This window comes from Cricetulus griseus, chromosome 5 (assembly GCF_003668045.3).
Source record: "Cricetulus griseus strain 17A/GY chromosome 5, alternate assembly CriGri-PICRH-1.0, whole genome shotgun sequence".
In the NCBI taxonomy this organism is placed as follows: domain Eukaryota; kingdom Metazoa; phylum Chordata; class Mammalia; order Rodentia; family Cricetidae; genus Cricetulus; species Cricetulus griseus.
The window spans coordinates 14,188,668-14,207,820 of NC_048598.1; the positions used below are offsets into that span (position 1 = coordinate 14,188,668).

At 38.1% G+C, this 19,153-nt stretch overlaps 1 protein-coding gene across 4 annotated transcripts in view; it reads right to left on the reverse strand.

Moving 5' to 3' along the window:
- The window catches only part of Cdc42bpa (CDC42 binding protein kinase alpha), a 184,316-nt gene that overhangs the window by 102,802 nt on the left and 62,361 nt on the right, over window positions 1-19,153 (reverse strand). For all 4 annotated transcript variants that reach the window (XM_027418850.2, XM_027418849.2, XM_035445641.1 and 1 more), the window contains exons 5-6: window positions 11,732-11,880; window positions 1,601-1,694 (exon numbers count right to left, since the gene is read on the reverse strand). In XM_027418850.2, the coding sequence (XP_027274651.1) occupies window positions 1,601-1,694; window positions 11,732-11,880 (243 nt within the window). The remainder of the gene's footprint in view (window positions 1-1,600; window positions 1,695-11,731; window positions 11,881-19,153) is intronic.

A 19,153-nucleotide genomic window follows, 5' to 3' on the forward strand; every position in this document is an offset into this window, starting at 1 on the left:
ATGAATAAATGAGAGAAAAATCAGTTACATAATTTAAGTAAGATAAACAAAATGGAAGCACATAAATTGAAAGTAGTAAGATTGAATTACACATACATTAAACGAAATTTAAAGCACTAATAAAATATTAGCAAGTTATTAAGATTATTTTAATTCATCAATATAATTACAAAAGAATATATCCTGGAAAAAGTAATAATTTCAAATAATACATTACAAAGGAGGTGACACAAAGCACTGATAATTACAAAGGAAAAATTAACAAATCCACTAATACAGTAAGGATTTTCAAATAATGGTTAATAGAGAAAACCCATAAGAGTATAAAACATGAATGCAAAACCAATTAAATATTATGGACATGTATGGAACCCTGTACTAGGAGCTGCAGAAAATATATTCTTTTCAAACAAATATGGAATATACAAAAGTTGACTGTTACAAAATTATAAAGTAGATTTCAACAAATGAAAAAAAAAAGCCCTAATGTAAGATAGGACTATTTTCTGATAAAGTAAAACCAGAAGTATATCACCAAACTAACTAAAATGATACTAAGAATAGTAAGAGGTGCATCTCAGCTAGCCTGGCGGCTATGCAAGAGGCTCCAGTTTGAGGATCAACACCCATTACTATGTCCTACTAAAGGTATATTAACTCAACAAAACATAGGAAGAGCATACAACCAGACTTGTAAACATTAAAAAACCTGAATGAAACTTAGTACAAAACCACCTGTAAAGCTAAACAGAAGTAAGCAAGCTCTAAACTGCTTAAGAAACAGTCAGTGGATGTTCTATACAACTGTTCAAGATCCAAAATGAGTACAGGTGGGGCACAGGTATGCTATTGCTCCGTAAGGCCCTCATAAAAAGTTAATGCCCAAACTTCACGGTGCTGGTCCAACTCCTCCAGCACTGCTTGACTCTCTGGTCTGCTGTTCTGTGTCCCCGTGGATGTCACTCATCTATGACTCTACAATGCAATGTGTGGGTGGTCCAGCCTTTATGAGTAATTTGGGGAACTTTAGGCCTGCCTTTACACACACACACACACACACACACACACACACACACACACACACACACACACATTATATATATCAATAAAATCTGAAAATATACTCTTTTAACTGAACAAGAACTTAAGGATTTAGTCAGCAAATGTCAAGTTGGAATACAAAATTAATGCTACCTAGTCTTCACCCAAAACACAAGATCCGTTAGCTGAACACAGCCCCTGACAACAACTATGTCATTAGAAAAAGGCACACATGAAGATGGAGTTGTGCTTTCTTTTTGTATATGAAACTTACATTCTTTGTTACTTTAGAAACTTAGGAACGTTTCGAGTTTAATAGGTAGTAGTGAAAAAAGAAGCTGCAAGGCTCTCAAAGCACCATTCTCAAGCTGGTTATTACAGGCAGGTAAGATGCTCTGAGCATAGTATTATGAGCAAGTATGACTGACGCTTTGTGAAAGGAGGTGAAGCACAGACAAATGGACGACTGAGGGGCAGACGTGAAAGCAAAGAGTCTCTAGAACAGAGAAAGAAGACCTGGCAAGGGGAATGTCTACGGGCAGAATTCATGTTTGTTTACCGTTCCATCTTCCATCAGCTTCAGACAAGAACCAAAATCTGCTAACCGAATATGTCCATTCATGTCCATCAATATATTGTCAGGTTTAATGTCTCTGAAAAAAATAAATACATTTAAGTTTTAGTTGGAAAATAATCAGGCAGCCTTTTCACATGAAAAAAACTTCAATTTCTTTTTTAAAGAATACTCTTTAAAAACTGGGTTTTACAGATTCCATCCTAGCTGTGATTCACATTAAAACTTTCTAAAGGTTTTATCACTTCAGTAATTCCTGGAAATAAAAGTACTATGATAATTTTCATTCTGTGTAGGGTGCTTTTGGGGAAGAAAGCATTCTTTGTTGAGAAGATGATCACGCAACACACAGACACGTCACAGTGCACTCTAGTGACACGACACACAGACACGTCACTATACACTCTCGTGACACAAAACACAGACACGTCACTGTACACTCTAGTGACATGACACACAGACAGGTCACTGTACACTCTAGTGACACGACACACAGACACGCCACTGTACACTCTAGTGACACGACACACAGACACGCCACTGTGCACTCTAGTGACACAGCACACAGACACATCACTGTGCACTCTAGTGGCAGCACTTTTATCACAAGTACCTCACTTTAAAATACAGGGAAAGTAAGAGGCTGCTGTAGATGTGATAATGGAACTTTGGGGGGGATTTATACTACATTTTTCATTTTATAAAGTATTTTTAGCTTTCCCACACAAGTTGTTTCTCCTAAAATGTATTTCAGTGGTGTTGATTTTTCTAATTAGATATTTATTTTATCCACTTCTCAAATTAGAATGTAGCTGGTGACTTCTGAAATCTATATACTGTATTAGTAGTTCCATATCTAATATTGATTTCTTGTATTTTTGTTATTTTTGCCATTGTCGTTTGGTTGGCTTACACTCTAAGGCACAATTTCACCTTTGAAATTGTTAAAGCTAACCTCAACTCACCATGTCACCCAGACTAGTACTGAACTCCTGGTAACTTACTTGCTGCGTCTCCATCGTGCTGTAATTATAGGTGTGAACTATCACACCCAGCTTCTCTTGCATTTTTATAAGATTAAAACTGAAACCTTGTTTACTGCTTTGCACTCCATGTAGTTCCCAAAGCAATTGCCAGCTCTCCACAGCTGCACAGGTGGGTACAGTCATCTACCCTGTCTACAGATGGAGCAGCTCAGACACCTGACCTTACATTCAAGGCCTCTGCCAAGGTTTGCAGGCAGACAGCCTGCCTCCAGATTCCATGTTCTATACTAGCAAGATTCAAACCAGATAGCTGTCTTTAGTGACAACTCACTAGGGACTAAACTAGTGACTTTTAATGAAGTGTTTTTGTTTTAGTGGTTTTCAAATATTTGCCTATTGCTCTCTTCCCTTACTTCTGTATTTTTTATTAATTTTAATTAACTTCATTTTACCTTTTTCTTCTCTGTAATTCAAGCTAATTTTGTTATCTTTCCCAGCTTCCTGAGTTAAGAGACTTAATTCATTTTCACCTCATTCCTTTTCCAATATTTTCGTTTAAGATTAGAGAGTTTCTTTTACTGCAGCAGTTTCTGGAGCTGTGTCCCACAAGTTCTGATATGGAGCACTTTTACTTTCTCTTCATTATAAATATTTTGTAATTCCCATTGTGATCTTTCAGCCACAGCTTACAGAGAAGACATTTAGAACTAACTGCCTGTTACCTCAGCGCTCTGGAAAATCAAGAGTAGGAAAAAAGAATCAAAGGAAAAAAATAACAATCCTTATACAAGGCTTTCCTGACATCTCAGAAAGGAAAAGTCTCGATTCATAAATCTCTATTCACCTTTAGGGTCTCCACAACAATTTTAATTTTAAACCCAGTGTTACTGGTTGGTTAACAGTTATCTCCCCCTTCTATACAGAAAGAGCTATGAAGGCCCACTTAGTCTGCAGTGTTTTTGTTTTTGTTTTTGTTTTTTTTAATGCTCTAATGAAGCTTGCCTGAAGATCGGAGTGCAGAGCTAAGCCACTAGTTAGCCACACACTTAAGCCATAGAGAACAGGCAGTGGTGGCCACAACTTGAATCCCAGCACTCAAGAGACAGAGGCAGATGGATTTCTGTGAGTTCAAGGCCATGCTGGGCTACATGAGAGTGAATCAGTCTAAAAGAGAAACAGAGCTCACACCTTTGATCCCAGCACTTGGATGACACGCCTTTAATCCAAGCACTGGAGAGGAATATAAAGGGAGGATAGACAAGAGCAATCTGAGGCAGTCTAGGCAGAAGGGAGTCTGAGCACTCATGGAGACAGGATGCTTGTACGTTACTACGTTGCATCTTTCATTCATTTATTTGTAGCCATTAATGAACCTATCACTTATATATTACGGTTTTCAACTGCCCTATGTTTTCAAAATACTGGCACATTCCTTTCTATTACAACCTCCTAACAAATTATTTCCTTATTTCTCAATAAATGCCTTGTTTCTATTTTCCTCTATTCTTTGTTTGTCTCTATTAGTTATTCCTTCACATTTTACCCCCAGAAACAATTCCTAGAATATATAAAGAGCAGATGAGCCTGAGCATCTTGGTATAACGCTCTGAAATAGTAAATAAGTGGCTTTTCATAAAGCCATGACTTCCTTCAGAAGAAAACAGAAGTGATGTCAATGAACTGGATGCAGCAGGGTCTGCAGCCTGGGACGCAGGGACTACTCCAAAAATTTTGAGCGTTAATTATTCTTTAAAAAAAAAAAAAGCCACAAATTCCAGTTTTCCTACTTAGTGTGGCTTCTAGCCTCAGAGTACTAGGCCATTTGACAAGATGACAGGAACTCATCGAAAGGGAAAAGAAGAAACAGTTGCTGGTGTCATTACATCTGGAAGTTCCATAAGCCTCCTCAACTCTAAGACAGCGTCATGGAAGCACCACCTGCTGCACATGTAAGGGACAGAGTCACAAACTTCATTATTCCTGTCTCTAATTCACCACACAAAAGGGGGCCATAAAGATGTCTAACTGAATTTTTAAAGTTCACATTCAGGGGCTGAGTTTATGGCTCAGCAGTATAGCATTTATCTCTCAGACATGATACATCATTTGATTTACAGGAATACTGGAAATGTGATTGTCTAGTATTTGGTACATATGAATGGGAAGAAAAAAGAATCAAAGTATTAGCAAAGAAATGTAAAAATTAGAGGCAGTTACACACAGAGAGTATTTCTGGCTCAGCAATACACAGCATTTACCAAGTCTCAACCATGTTATCTCTACAGAGACGCATAAAGAAGTAGCAGATCTGTGAGAGCCTAAGGAAAAGCAGTGCTAGAGTAGGAGCCACAATCCTGAGTCAGGTTAGGAGAGTCCCTACGAGTCCTTCCTTACAATCTGTCTATAGTTCCTAAGTCTCGAAACACCTGAAACTAGATGTTATGATACCAGACACATGGGAATAAATAGTAGAAGGACAAAGCTTTAGAGAAACTAGATATCACTGCCACTGCAGAGCAAGCTTAAGAGAGGAGCTACTTTTCAGTATAATCATTTTTTCACTCACAGTATTGTACATACTTATGGAATATGGTGTGATGTGTTCATTCCTATGTATATCTCCTTCAGAGCAACAGACAGCCTCTTCCCAATTCCTATCCCTGTCTTGGAACAGCACATATGTACTGAACAACTGATGTGGAAAGACAAAGAACTAACAATTTTGACCAAGTTAACAATGACTCAGAAAGTCACAAACCCTCTAGAATTACAGTAGTGCTGACTGAAGCTTTGGCTTGCAATTGTCTGACTTCTTTTTCCACCCAATCCTGGTCCTCCAACTCCTTTCCGTAGGCATTAATTCCTAATGAACATTCTCATAACACATACAGACTCAGTGTCTGCTCTTGGAGAACACATTACTGCTAAGTGTAACAACAGGACAATGAATTACACTTTCTGATATAAGAAACAAAAATGACATCTGGCATTCAGATCAATCCTGAGTCAGTGACACATAGCAATAAGGGGGCAGCAGGTCAACCAGATACCAAGCACTGTCAACAAAGGAGGAAGAGGTAAGCTAAGGCAAGACATCAGTCACAACTTTCACAATCCATGCAAAGTAAGAGAAGTGCTTAGAAAGGAGGACACTTCTACATTATCCTCATAAATACATCATTCCGGTCTCTCTAATTTGAATATCACTCTATAATCAGTTAGCTACAAAGCTTCTAAAATCATTAGCTTTCCTTATTAATCAAAAGCAAATAACACTGGGCTTAAAAAGAACAGCATGATGGTTAAGGCACTCCAGCCCAGTGTGCCAGACTTGACTATCTCAGAAGAGCTTTATTTCAAGACAACAAGATTATTATTTATAAAAGGCACACATCTTTATCTTATAAAAATGTACTTATATACATTGAAAGGAAGCCAAAAGTATGATCACACAAATATTATCCTGATAATAATAAAATGTGAATTTGTCAGTATTAGTTAACCTACAAAGTAACAATTTTTAACTCTGGCTAACCATCAAATTAACTAGAGAGGTTATTTAATTCCACTCCATAGGCCACAAGCCGAACATCGTGAGTCAGAATGCTGCGCAAGGTCCTGCCACTGAGTTCTAAGTTAAGACCTGTATTTCTCCTTCCATAAGCATAAGCATCTTGCCCACCTTCCCACATCTGTACTGTTCATACAGTTTGGAAGAGTGACTTTCAAAAGAATGTGTTTATTTTTACTTTTTGGTCAGACTATACTACTTCTTTATATACTACATGTTTTGAAAAGCATACTGTATTATAATACACCTGTACTGAATGTTAAAATTATCTCTTAATTTTGCTAAAACTATTATTGTGTCCATAGTAAAGAGGGAAAAATCTACACTGATAAAACTATGGCCCTCTTGAGCTTCAGGCTTTAAAGTAGTTCAAGAATATGTAATGGTAATGATTTTTCATATACCAAGTGGATAACTGGCCAATAATCTGCAAAAACCCATGCTAGAGGAGATAATATCACGCCAAAACCTGAAAAAGGCTTGGCCCACACCTATTCTTCATGAAGTTCTAAGGGACAAAGGACGAAACCCTCTCTGAAGTTTACTATAGGGTATTTCAACAAATCCTATTAAAACAGCACTGGTCTATTTCTCATGGTCCATAGGTGTGCTTTAGTCTAAATTAACGGCATTATCTTACATTAAAATAAAGGAGAGAAGAATAATAAAATTGTGAGTCTTAAATATGGAACAAATTATACAAGGAGAAAATGGGAGTATGGAGAAATAAGCTAACTCTGGTCTTTGGTTTGGGGGTTAGGGATGCATTTTTAAGAATATATTACATTCTAAGGCTTTATATAAACTACTATCTGAGAACCGTGGTGGTGGTGGTGGTGGTGGTGGTGGTGGTGGTGGTGGTGGTGGTAAACAGGAACATGAAACCATTACGTTTCCCCAAATCTGTCCAATTCACCTTCAAAAACAGATTTTATTGACAAAAAGACATGATGTCACCCTAGAAATCTTAACCTGTTTGAGAAGCCTTGTCTTCTTGTGAGACTCCCAACAGTGGGAGCAGGGGCTGTCCCTGATTGTTGTGCCTAATTTTGGGACCTCTTTTCCTCCTACTGGGTTGCTTCCTCCAACCTTCACATATGGGGAGGGCCCTAGTCTTACTGCAACTTGACATGCCATATCTGGTTGATAACCCTGGGAGGCCTGCCCTTCTCTGAAGGGAAAAGAGAAGGAGTGGATTGAGGGTGGGGGGCCATGAGGGAAGGAGGGAGGAGAACTGCAGTTCTCCTTAGAGAATTTAAAAAAAAGATTTCAACTTATTCTGAAACTTGGGTTTTTTCACATGAAAAAAATATACAAGGAAAAAGAAAAGGTAACCAATAAAAAAAAATATGGAAACTTGTAAATTGAAATGGGAAGTTTTCTCCCCAGGTGAAGTTTATTTTTAAATTTGTTTAATTTATTATTGCTATTGGGGGAGCACATATATTCCATGGAGTCTGTGTGGAAATCAGAGGACAGCTTTCTTGAATGAGTTCCCTCTTTAAACCATAGTTTCAATGGATTCAACTCAGGAGGTGACAAGTTCTTTTATCCACTAAGCCATCAACTTGTCCTTCTTCACTTCCAAACAAAGTTTCTCTAGAAGTCTTTATTTTAATTACATGTATACATATGTATCTGTGTGTGGGTATGTGTGTTTGAGTGCAGGTGACTGTGGAGGCAAGAAGAGGGATTCCCCTGGAGTGAAGTTAGAGGTGAAGGTCAGTCACCTATCGTGGGTGCTAGAGAGAACATACACTTAACCACTGAACCATGTTTCCAGTTCCTCAAATATAATGTCTTAACCACTATGAGTCTTTGTTCCTTTTCATATCTTGGCATCAATTTATGTATTCTTACTTTATGTTACCTAGATCAATTACAGAAAAGGAAAGTAAGAAGACAAGGAGACAGGAAGAAGAAGAAAACTTGAATGGGAAAAAGGAAAGGCGGATCAGACTTAATTATCAGGAAATATAATCTGGTAAATATTCAAAGAAATAATGACTAATATAACCCTTTGTGATAGACACAATTCACATCAAGTGTTCCTAAATATGATTTAACAAAAGGGATGTCATGTTGCAGTGATCTAATCCATACCCTGTAAAAAGTCCTTTGAAAACTCAAAACTCATTCTAGAAGAAGAAATCCTTAGCAATGACACATACTAAATTATATCCAATAAGCACAAAAAGGAAAAAGTCATACTTTATGCTTTAGCAGCTACCAACTGATCAAACAGTACATTGTTTATATACCTTGCCTCATTCACCTGTACCCTTCCAGGGATTTTTACATGCAATGAAGTGGGTCTACATTCTATCACAGGATAAGCATTTAGTGCTCACTTTAAATATGGAACTTCATGTCCTTCAGTTGGTACTAGGTATTGTCAGTAGGTACTAGGTACTAGAATTCTCAGTAAAACAAAGTTATTATTCTTGAGTTCTTTATATATTTTGGAGATAAGTCTGAAGATGGAAGTTTCAGTCCCACCTGGTCCCGCAGCCAATTAGTTCCAAATAAATACACAGAGGTTTATATTAATTATAAACTATTTGGCCAATAGCTCAGGCTTCGTAGTGATTACCTCTCTTTTAATTATTAACCCATTTCTGTTAAACTGTGTATTGCCACAAGGCTGTGGATTATCTGTAATGCTCTGGCATGTTACTCTTTTGGCGGCTACATGGCGTCTCCCTCAACTGTTTCTCCACTTTTCCCCTTCCCAGAATTCACCTAGTCTGGTAGCCCCACTTATACTTCCTGCCTGGCTAATGGAAAGTCAGCATTTATTCATCAACCAATAAGAGAAACATATATTTCTAGCATACAGAAGGACATCCCCCATTATCAGCCCTCTGTCAGATGTAGGGTTATAAAGATCTTTTCCCACTCTGTAGGCTGGCACTCTGTCTTACTGACCATATCCTTTGCCTTATAGAAGCTTCTCAGTTTCAGGAGGTCCCATTTATTAATTCATGCTGTCAGTGTCTGTGCTACTGGTGCTATATTTAGGAAGTGGTCTCCTGTGCCAATGCGTTCAAGTCTACTTCCCACTTTCTCTTTTATCAGGTTTGTTGTAACTGGATTAATGTTGAGGTCTTTGACCCACTTGGACTTGAGTTTTGTACATGGGGATAGCTATGGATCTATTTGGATTCTTCTACATGTCCACATTCAGTTATGCCAGCACCATTTGTTGAAGATGCTTTCTTTTTTTCCATTGTACAATTTTGGCTTCTTTGACAAAAATCAGGTGTTCGGGAGTGTATGGATTAGTATCAGGGTCTTCAATTTGATTCCATTGATCCATGTGTCTGTTTTTATGCCAAAACTGAGCTGTTTTTATTACTGTAGCTCTATAGTAGAGCTTAAAGTCAGGGATGGTGATACCTCCAGAAGTTCCTCTATTGTACAGCATTGCTTTGGCTATTCTGGGTTTTTTGTTTTTCCATATGAAGCTGATTATTGTTCTTTCAAGGTCTGTGAAGAATTGTGTTAGGATTTTGATGGGGAATGCATTGAATCTGTAGATTGCTTTTGGTAGGATTGCCATTTTTACTATGTTGATCCTATCTATCCAAGAGTATGGAAGATCTTTCCATTTTCCGATATCTTTAATTTCTTTCTTCAAGACTTAAAAGTTCTTGTCATACAGGTCTTTCACATGTTTGGTTAGAGTTACCCCAAGATATTTCATGTTATTTGTGGCTATTGTAAAGGGTGATGTTTCTCTGATTTCTTTCTCAGCCCACTTGTCGTTTGTATAAAGGAGGGCTACTGATTTTTTGTTGTTGTTGTTAATTTGTATCCTGCCACATTACTAAAGGTGTTTATCAGCTATAGAGTTCCCTGGTAGAATTTTTGGGGTCACTTATGTAGACTATCATATCGTCTACAAATAGTGAAAGGTTCACTTCTCTTCCAATTTGCACCCCCTTTATTCCCTTTTGTTGTCTTATTGATCTAGCTATAACTGGAAACTAGACACCAAAATATCAAATAATCCAAATAAAAAATGGGATACAGATCTAAACAGAAGATTTTCAACAGAAAAAAACTCAAATGGCTGAAAGACATTTAAGGAATTGCTCAACATCCTTAGCCATTAGGGAAAAACAAATCAAAACAACTCTGAGATACCATCTTACATCTATAAGAATGGCTAAGATAAAAAACACTGATGACAGCTTATGCTGGAGAGGAACACTCCTCCATTGCTGATTGGAGTGCAAACTTGTACAGCCACTATGGGATCTAAAAAAATTGGGAATCAATCTACCTCAAGTCCTAGAAATACCACTCTTGGGCATATACCCAAAGGATGCACAATTATACCACAAGGACATTTGCTCAACTATGTTCATGGCAGCATTATTTCTAATAGCCAGAACTGGAAGCACTCTAGATGCCCCTCAACTGAAGAATGGATAAAGAAAGTGTGGTACATTTACACAATGGAGTATTTATTACTCAGCAGTTAAAAAAAAAAAAAAAAAAAAAAAAAAAAAAAACCTGACATTTTGAAACCATTTTGTAAACAGGCCTACTTTTTTCATCCAATAATAAATGGTATGTAATACACACAGAAAAAAAAAAAAACAAGTTTTCATTTTTTTGTTTTGTTTTGTCTGAAACAGTATCTCACATAGACCAGGTTATCCTCTAACTCACTCTATAACAAAAGCAGGTCTTGAACTCCAGATCTTCCTGCCTCAACTTCTCAAGTGCTACAACTGCAGGTATATACCACCATGCCTAACTCATGTAGAAAAAAGTATAAATGATTATTTGACAGTTTATAATAAGGTTATGCCATAAACATCAAAACTATCTGTGTCTTTTAAACAAAAAAAATCCTTTTTATATCTATGTAATCCTTTAAAGTCTTTTCCTGTGTGTGTATGTACATAAGAATGTGTACATGTGGGTATGTGTGTATGGAGGTCAGAGGTAAATTTAGGGTGTTTACCATACTTTCTGAGACACTGTCTCTAGATGAACCTGGAACTCATCAATCTGGCTAAACTGCTGGCCAACCACTGTCTCTAAGGTTCTGCATTCCTCTACCCTGGTGGGTACATGCTGCCATGTCCTGATTTTTACATGTTGCTTACATGGGAACCAAACTCAGAGCCTCATCCTTGAAATATCCCCAGCCCAAGCCTTTTCTTGAGAAAAATAAACTATATAACAAGTCTATAATTTATGGCCTAGCATTCTAACATCAGTTTATAAGAACCAACCATAAGGAAACTGCTGCATGCTCCTTTTGGGAAGGACATTACATGTAAATACAAAGCTTTCCACAAAAATGCTGACTACAAGTGGGCATATGTAGATATTGTCTATGTACATGTACTAAAAGTAGACACATCAGCTCAGTAATGCAGATAAATAGTAACAGTAAAAAGCAAAACCAAAACAATCTCAAAATAAAGTATTTGCAAATGAGATGTAATCAAGACCATAATTAATAATTTGGCAGCAGCAGAGCTGTTTCTAGATATAATTTCTTAACAACCAGATGGAATGACAGATTGGCTAACTCACCTGTGTACATAGTGGAGCTGATGAACTGAGTCAATGGCTATTACCATCTCAGCCAAGTAAAACCGAGCCATGTCTTCAGGCAATCTATCTTCAAATTTGCTGAGCAGAGTGAGTAAATCCCCACCAACATAATAATCCATAACCAGGTACTGTGAACAAAAATAAAATGTACTCAGTAAGTAAATATGATAAAAAGTAATATACTTAATGCATCCTGGGGTCAACTAGGACTAGGCTGAATACTTACGAAAGTTATTTGTATGATTAATTCACATTTAGGAATATAAAATAATCATTAATAATAGTAAGCCTTCTAAATTTTATAAGCAAGGAAACAAAGTTTTAAAACTTGGTATAAAATACAAGATTACAATTTTTGCTGCTTTTTGTCCTTTGCCAAGTAAATGATAGTATCACTAACTTCCACAATAGATTTTTCTCAAATATACATAACAGAAGCATATCCACTTTAGACGTGTGTGTGTGTGTGTGTGTGTGTGTGTGTGTGTGTGTGTGTGTGTGTGTGTACGTACGTAACAAAGAAGGGAAGGGTATATGTCAGAGTGTTCGGCAGGCTCTCTGAGCTAGATAACAAGTGATATTATAGATTTTGTTACATTTTAGATTGTTTTCAAGTATTTATTACTTATACATGTCCATATGCATATGTACCACTTGGCATGCCTTGATGTTACAATATTTTTTTTCTGAAGATTTATTCAATTTTTATTCTGAGTACAAGTGAGTCCCTGCATATATGTCTTTGCACAACTGTGACCCATTCCTATGGAGGTCAGAAAAGGGATCTCCTGGAACTGGAGTTACAGGCAGTTGTACAATACCATGTGAGTGCTGGGAACAAAAGACAGGTCCTTGAAAGAGCAGCAGGTGCTTTTAACCACTAGGCCATCTCTCCAGCTCAATGATACTTTATTACAAGATGAAAACATTTCAAGGCTATCCCTGTGCTGACATTATGATTTACATTTGGCTTTAAAAATTCTTTCCAGCACTCCAGAGGCAGAGGCAGGCGACCTCTGTGAGTTCAAGGCTAGCCTAGTCTACAGAGTTAGGTACAGGATAGCCATGGCTACCCAGAGAAACCCTGTCTCAGGAAAGACAGAGACAGAGACAGACAGACAGACAGATAGACAGACAGACAGATAGACACACACACACACACACACACACACACACAGAGAGAGAGAGAGAGAGAGAGAGAGAGAGAATGTATGTCAAAAAAATAATTTTATATATTTAAAGCCTTGAAAATTAGGGAAATTATATTTCAGTCCTGGTCTACAGATAACTTGCTGTATTTAGGAGGCCTAATATTTAACTAGCTCTACCCTGAAGTTTATAACAAGTTAATGCAATGTAATAAAATTCTATAATATTATCAGGTTGCAAGAAATGGAGACAGTTGTAGAAAAGAAACTTTAATCTCTTACTTTACAATAAAGCTCAATGAGAACTGAAACAAGAAAAGACTTTAAAGTACAAGGTGCAATTCAAATAGACTCATTTATTTACAGAAAGTCATACAACACAACTCATTCTTTAGTGTATGTTTACAGAGGGCCACTTGGAATCCCTAAGGACATGCCCATGGGATAAAGAGATGGCAGGCCCTACACCAAGGGCTTTTCCCTTGACAGGGCAAGCTACTCTTATTACACCAGATTCATAAAATAGCTAAAGATACCACTGAATAGCTAAAAAGAATTATTATTTCATTTTTTCTATTGATGGTCAGCATTCAAAATAAGGTTTCCCAAGCTAACTTTTCAGAACCTTTATCCACATACTAGTCTATGCTTCCTTTTATTACTTAAACTCCAAGCCTATTCCCTCCCAAACTATCAATGTACTTTTACTTAATGTCTTCCATGATAAAGACAACTGATAAATGTGAAAGTATTCCTACATTTTCTTGCCTCCTAAATTGAGTTCAGAGTCTTCCTTTACTTTGTTCTCAGAAGTAAACTGGCTACTTGTTTTTTTTTGTTTATTTTTGGTGTTGTTGTTGTTATTGTTTTTCCCCTTTGGTTTTTCAAGACACGTTTCTCTGTGTCTTTGGAGGCTGTTCTGGAACTAGCTCTTGTAGATCAGGCTGGCCTTGAATTCGCAGAGATCCACCTGCCTCTGCCCCCCCCCCCGCCCCCAATGCTGGGATTAAAGGCGTGCACCTCCACCAATGGGCCTGACTGCTAATAAAGCCAGATTCCATCATGTTGGGGGAAAAAAAGGAGGAAAATCCACAAAACTTTTAATGGCAGTTTGTCATTAGAGAGTACTGGATTAGAGGTGCTGGATCATGCTGATTACCTGGAATTAGAGTCTTTGGATCTATTTCAACAGACTGAATTCAATCACTAAGGTCTTTTAGAGTCTATTACCTACTAACTCTGTATGTAATCTGTTGCTATCTCTATCCACTAACAGCATCCTAATTCAGACCACTGCCTCTCTGTGGCATTTACTGCTACAGACACAAGTTAAAATGGGTAGATTTCCACAACAATGAAAAATGGACTCCAGAATTAGAAGAACAAATAAATTCATTCACCAATTCTATAAACAATTTTTCAGATTCCTACTGTGTGGTAACATCATACTCATCCAAATGAAGGTACAACAAACGAGTAAGAATATATACTTGCAGAAAATTTATACTCTACAAAGAAACACAAATTAATGATCAACCTCAAAGCACCATAAATATATTGGCAGGAATAAAATTAGAGAATTGCTTCAGGCTCTTAAAAGAATTCAGCTAGACATGGTGACCCTGGTCAGTAACCCTGCTAGTGAAGTAGCTGAAGATCACAAGTCAAGGGCAACCTGATCATCAAGATCACTGCAAACTCCAAAAACTATTTAGAGCCAGAAGTGTAGCTTTGTAGTAGAGCTTTACCTGGATGAGGACCTGGGTCCTCAGGGTCAGGAGTATAGGAACAAAAAACGAACCCAACTTTTCAGTTTGGCTCACTGATTTGTCTAAAATTTATTTTTGTCAGGATGTAATGATTATTTTCTAACAGATGAATGCTTACTATGTAAACTGAGTTGCTAAACAATCTATTATTTTCTTTCATTCAGTTGAGATGTACCTTTATCATACTTTAAGAACCCAAAATACCTCTGTCCCTGGATCTGCTGTGGTTGCCTATGTTTGTGTCAATATTGTTCTAGCATTCTGAATTAATTTCTCAGTAAAATTAAGTGTCTCGTAGAACAGGTTTTTACTCATGAACTACTTAAAAAATATCATCCAATCTGGTTAAACTTTCTCTAAACTCATTCAAACAAATATAAACCAAGATGCAACGATCCTAAAATAGATGAAGGAAGAAAACAGCCTTCCAAGTGAGCAGCACTTCCCAACTGTTTAGAAGACAAACAATCCAAAGAAATTAGGCCAAGGATATTAACAGACATTTACAGTCAGCATCAGCCAAGAACACATGCCCCACTGCCATACTGTATCCAGAAATGAACAACAAAGCAGCAGCAAGATACCATGTGTGGCTGTGCTTTGGGAGAGTCAGAAGAAACACTAGCTTCACATCAACAAACACTACAGTCCTTTGGAAAAGTCACTTTACAGGGCCAAAACTTTAATGATGGAGCTGAGGCTATAACTCGGTCGGTAAAGTGCTTGCCTGGCATGCACTAGGGCCTGTATTCTGTCCCTAGCTCTGCACAAACTGGGCATGATGACACACAATCCCCAGCACTCAAGAGCTAGAAGCAGAAGGATCAGAAGTTCAAGGTAATGTTCAGGCTACATAGCAGGTTAGGGGTCAGCCTAAATAAATAAAGAAGGGTATTATTTGATCTAGCATTATCCATCTGAGCAACCCAATTACAACCAATATTTCAGCCAGGGGTAATAAGAACATACCTGTAATAAACAGCCTGAGGAGAAGGCTAAGGCAGGAGGATCACAAACTCAAGGCTAGCTCAACTAACACAGTGAAACCCTGTCTCAAAAACCAAAAAAGTCCAATATTTAAGGGAGCAGTAAGCTCCAGGCTCAGTGAGAACTATATTTCTTGCTGGTGCTATAACTCAGTAGTTATAACATCTACAAGTCAGTCTCTAACATCCACGGGGTATTGGGTTCAAGCCTCACTAACCATCCCAAATATAAAATATAAAATAAAGTCACTATACCACACACAAGAGGCTGGGACAAAAGTATTGAGGATGCAAGACCAGCCTGAGTTACATAGTGAGTTTAGGTCTGGCCCTGGACATGGAATAAGATCTTATTTCAAAATAATTTATAAATAAATGATAATTCAAGAAATTATAGCTTAAACATTTCCCTTTTATCCCTCAAGCATAAAATACACAGGAAATTAAGAGTAAGAACACATGAGAAAAATATAAATTTTTCTGATTCATGATCCTCAAAGACATAAAAAATATTCTATTTACATCTTAGCATCATATATTAAACTGTGCATCTTCTGCTTAAGCACACTAAAGGCACTCCATATAACCCTACACTTTTTCATGGTATGTGCATAGTAGTATCTAGGAAAGTTGGAAATTGAAATCCAAATTAACTACCATAAATTTCTTGATTTATATAACAGTAAAAATGTCTGGTTACTTAAAAAATGGTCAAAAGTTACTTTGCAAAATAAATATATTTAGTACAATTTCTGTTTTGGTATCTAAAACTAGATTTGTCTACATTCTTAAATTGTTTCATTTTCTAATAACCTTTAAAGATTTATTTACTTATTTATGAGTGTGCATAGGCACTGAGTGTATGTATATGAACTGCAGGTGTCCAGGTGCCCGTGGGGGTCAGAGAACAGCATATGTCCCCTGGAACTGGAGTTCCAGGCAGTTGTGAGCTGCCCAATATAGTTGGTAGGAACTAAACTCGGGTCTTTTATAAGAACAGCAAGCGCTCTTAACTGCTAAGCTATTGCTTCAGCTCCAAAACAGGTTTTATGGGTGGTTTTCTTTTTGTTTTGGGTGGTGCAGGGGGATGCAATCTAGAGCCTTGTGTATGCTAGGCACAGTAGTTACTGTAGGGAAAAGGGGCCAGCCAAAGAAACACACCCTGAGCAGAGCCAAAGAAACACACTTTGGCCCTGCAACCAAAACCAAAGAAATGCACCCTGACCTTGAAACCAGTACCAAAGAAACACACTTTATCCTTGGAATCAGTCAGTGAAAGAAATACACACTGGCCCTAAAACTAAGGGTAAAAAAGGACCAAGCAAGAAACACACTTTGGCCCTGAAACGGGAGCCAAATCTGACCTTAAGCCTGGGCAGAAAACTAACCAATCCTGAGCAGAAGATCTAGCCATCCTAGACCAATCCCCACCCTGGAAAACTCCGCCTCCGCCTCCGTCCCCCCCCCCCCTCCGCGTCAAAATCCCTATGTAAACCCAGTGTCTGTTCAGTTTGTGGCTGCTCTGGCTGCCTGGGTGTCCTCTGCCACCCTGGCAGAGGGCAGCCACTCTCCTGGATTCTTCTCCCCCCCCCCAAAAAAAAAAAAACACTTGAATGAGGTTTGGGTGAGAACTTCTTTCTCTGGAGCAGAGATGACCCTGGGTGGAGCAGAGCAGAGCAAAGCAGGGCTGTATCACTTTTTGCCGGGGAAACCTTCCCTGGCAAAGTAAGTTGTTACACTCCACTCTCTGGGGGACTGGAGCCGAACAGTAAAAACTTTGCCCCAGGAAGCCCTCGCCTGCAGGAGCAGAGCTGATACACCAGGGAAGCTTTTCCCTGAAGCAAGGCTATATAAACTGCTATGCTTATGTGACCTGTGGTATTCCTTGGCTCCTGAATGCCAAAACACCTTTCTATCCAAGCTGTAACACCCAGTATTCCGTGACTCCCAAATGCCATAATTCATCCCTGTCCATCCCATCTGAGCCGTCCAAATGCTTGCAGTTACCACTCAGCTACACGCACTCATTTATTTTCTAACATCTTTTAAAGCTTAAAAGAATGGCTGTGATGATAACTAAGACTTCAGAATTCTGTAAATGACAAGAATTTTCATTTTGATCCTCCTCCCATATAATATATATAAATAATATAACTTCTATATACAGATCATATCTCAGAGAATGCCACTGAAGAAGACATGCATATGCTAAAGTCTAATGTAAAGACTGCAGATCAGTCTGAATAATTCACAAGACACAAAGGGTAATAAGCAGCTTAGACCTTTTTTCTCATCTTAATACTTTTTGGCAAATTTTTGCTGTTTTAAATTTGACCTTTGTGGGGCTGGAGAGGGGGCTCATCAATTAAGAGCACTTAATGACTGTCCCTAATTGCAGTTCCAGAGGATTGGATTCCCTCTCTTAACCTCCATAGGCAGAAGGCATATGGTGCACAAACATACATGCAGGCAAAACATTGATATACATAAAATAAATAATAATTAAAATTTTCTGTTTGAGCACTTTTTATATTTACTTCTACTTTATAACAAAATGTAGTTTTTAAATGATGCATAAATTCACGGTAAAAGTATACACTGGCAGGATTTTAGCCTTTATTACTTTTGAAAATTACCATGATAAATACTTTTTCTAAGTGTAAATAAATACCTAGTTTATGTTCAATGTGCTCATGAATTTTGCTAATCAGTCTACATATATTTCTGCATGGTATGTCCATCCCTAAAATTACAATAATCAAACTAAACTATCATCCCATTCACTCTGACTCTGAACAGTAAACACATGCAAAGCTTTATCCTATCATCTTTAGAAACAATTCTGACTACAAACCACAGTGATGCATACGATGTACTAAAATACAAAGGCCACTGTTGTTTGTGTAGCAGTTTCTTCCTCGATCAAAAGCTTCCATCTTGGAGGGAAGCTCATTAAGACATAGGGTGTTCATCAGGAGGTGAGCAGCAGCAGGGTGTTCTAAGGGAGGCAAACTTTCCACTGTGCAGGGAAGCTCCTTAAGTCAGGAAGTAAACAACTCAAAATAGCTGGTCTCCGAAACTGACCAGATTCACTAGTACCAACCTCTCCTTCCAAGTGTGCACAACATTACCGACTGCAGAATGACACTGCTAGACAGGCCAAGCTGCCTCCGCTACTCTGAGCAGTGGAGCTACCTGGAAAAGCACAGACCATTCAGACCAACTGAGCTGCCCCAGAGGACACTCTCCAACCTGCTGAGCGGCTGGCCTGCACGTGTGCAGTGTGCTCCAGGCTTCTGGCTTTATGGACTGTCAGTCACCTCACCTCGGGGTGGATTTTTGGTGACAGAGCTGCCTGTGAGTCATTTCTGTTCCTACAGTCAACCCTAACACAATTCAATGGCTCACCAAGTTGGACTTTGGTGGTATAGTACTTTAGTATGTCGGTAGTTCCCCATCTAAAGGGGGTGGAAGTGTGCTCACAAGTCTCAATAATTG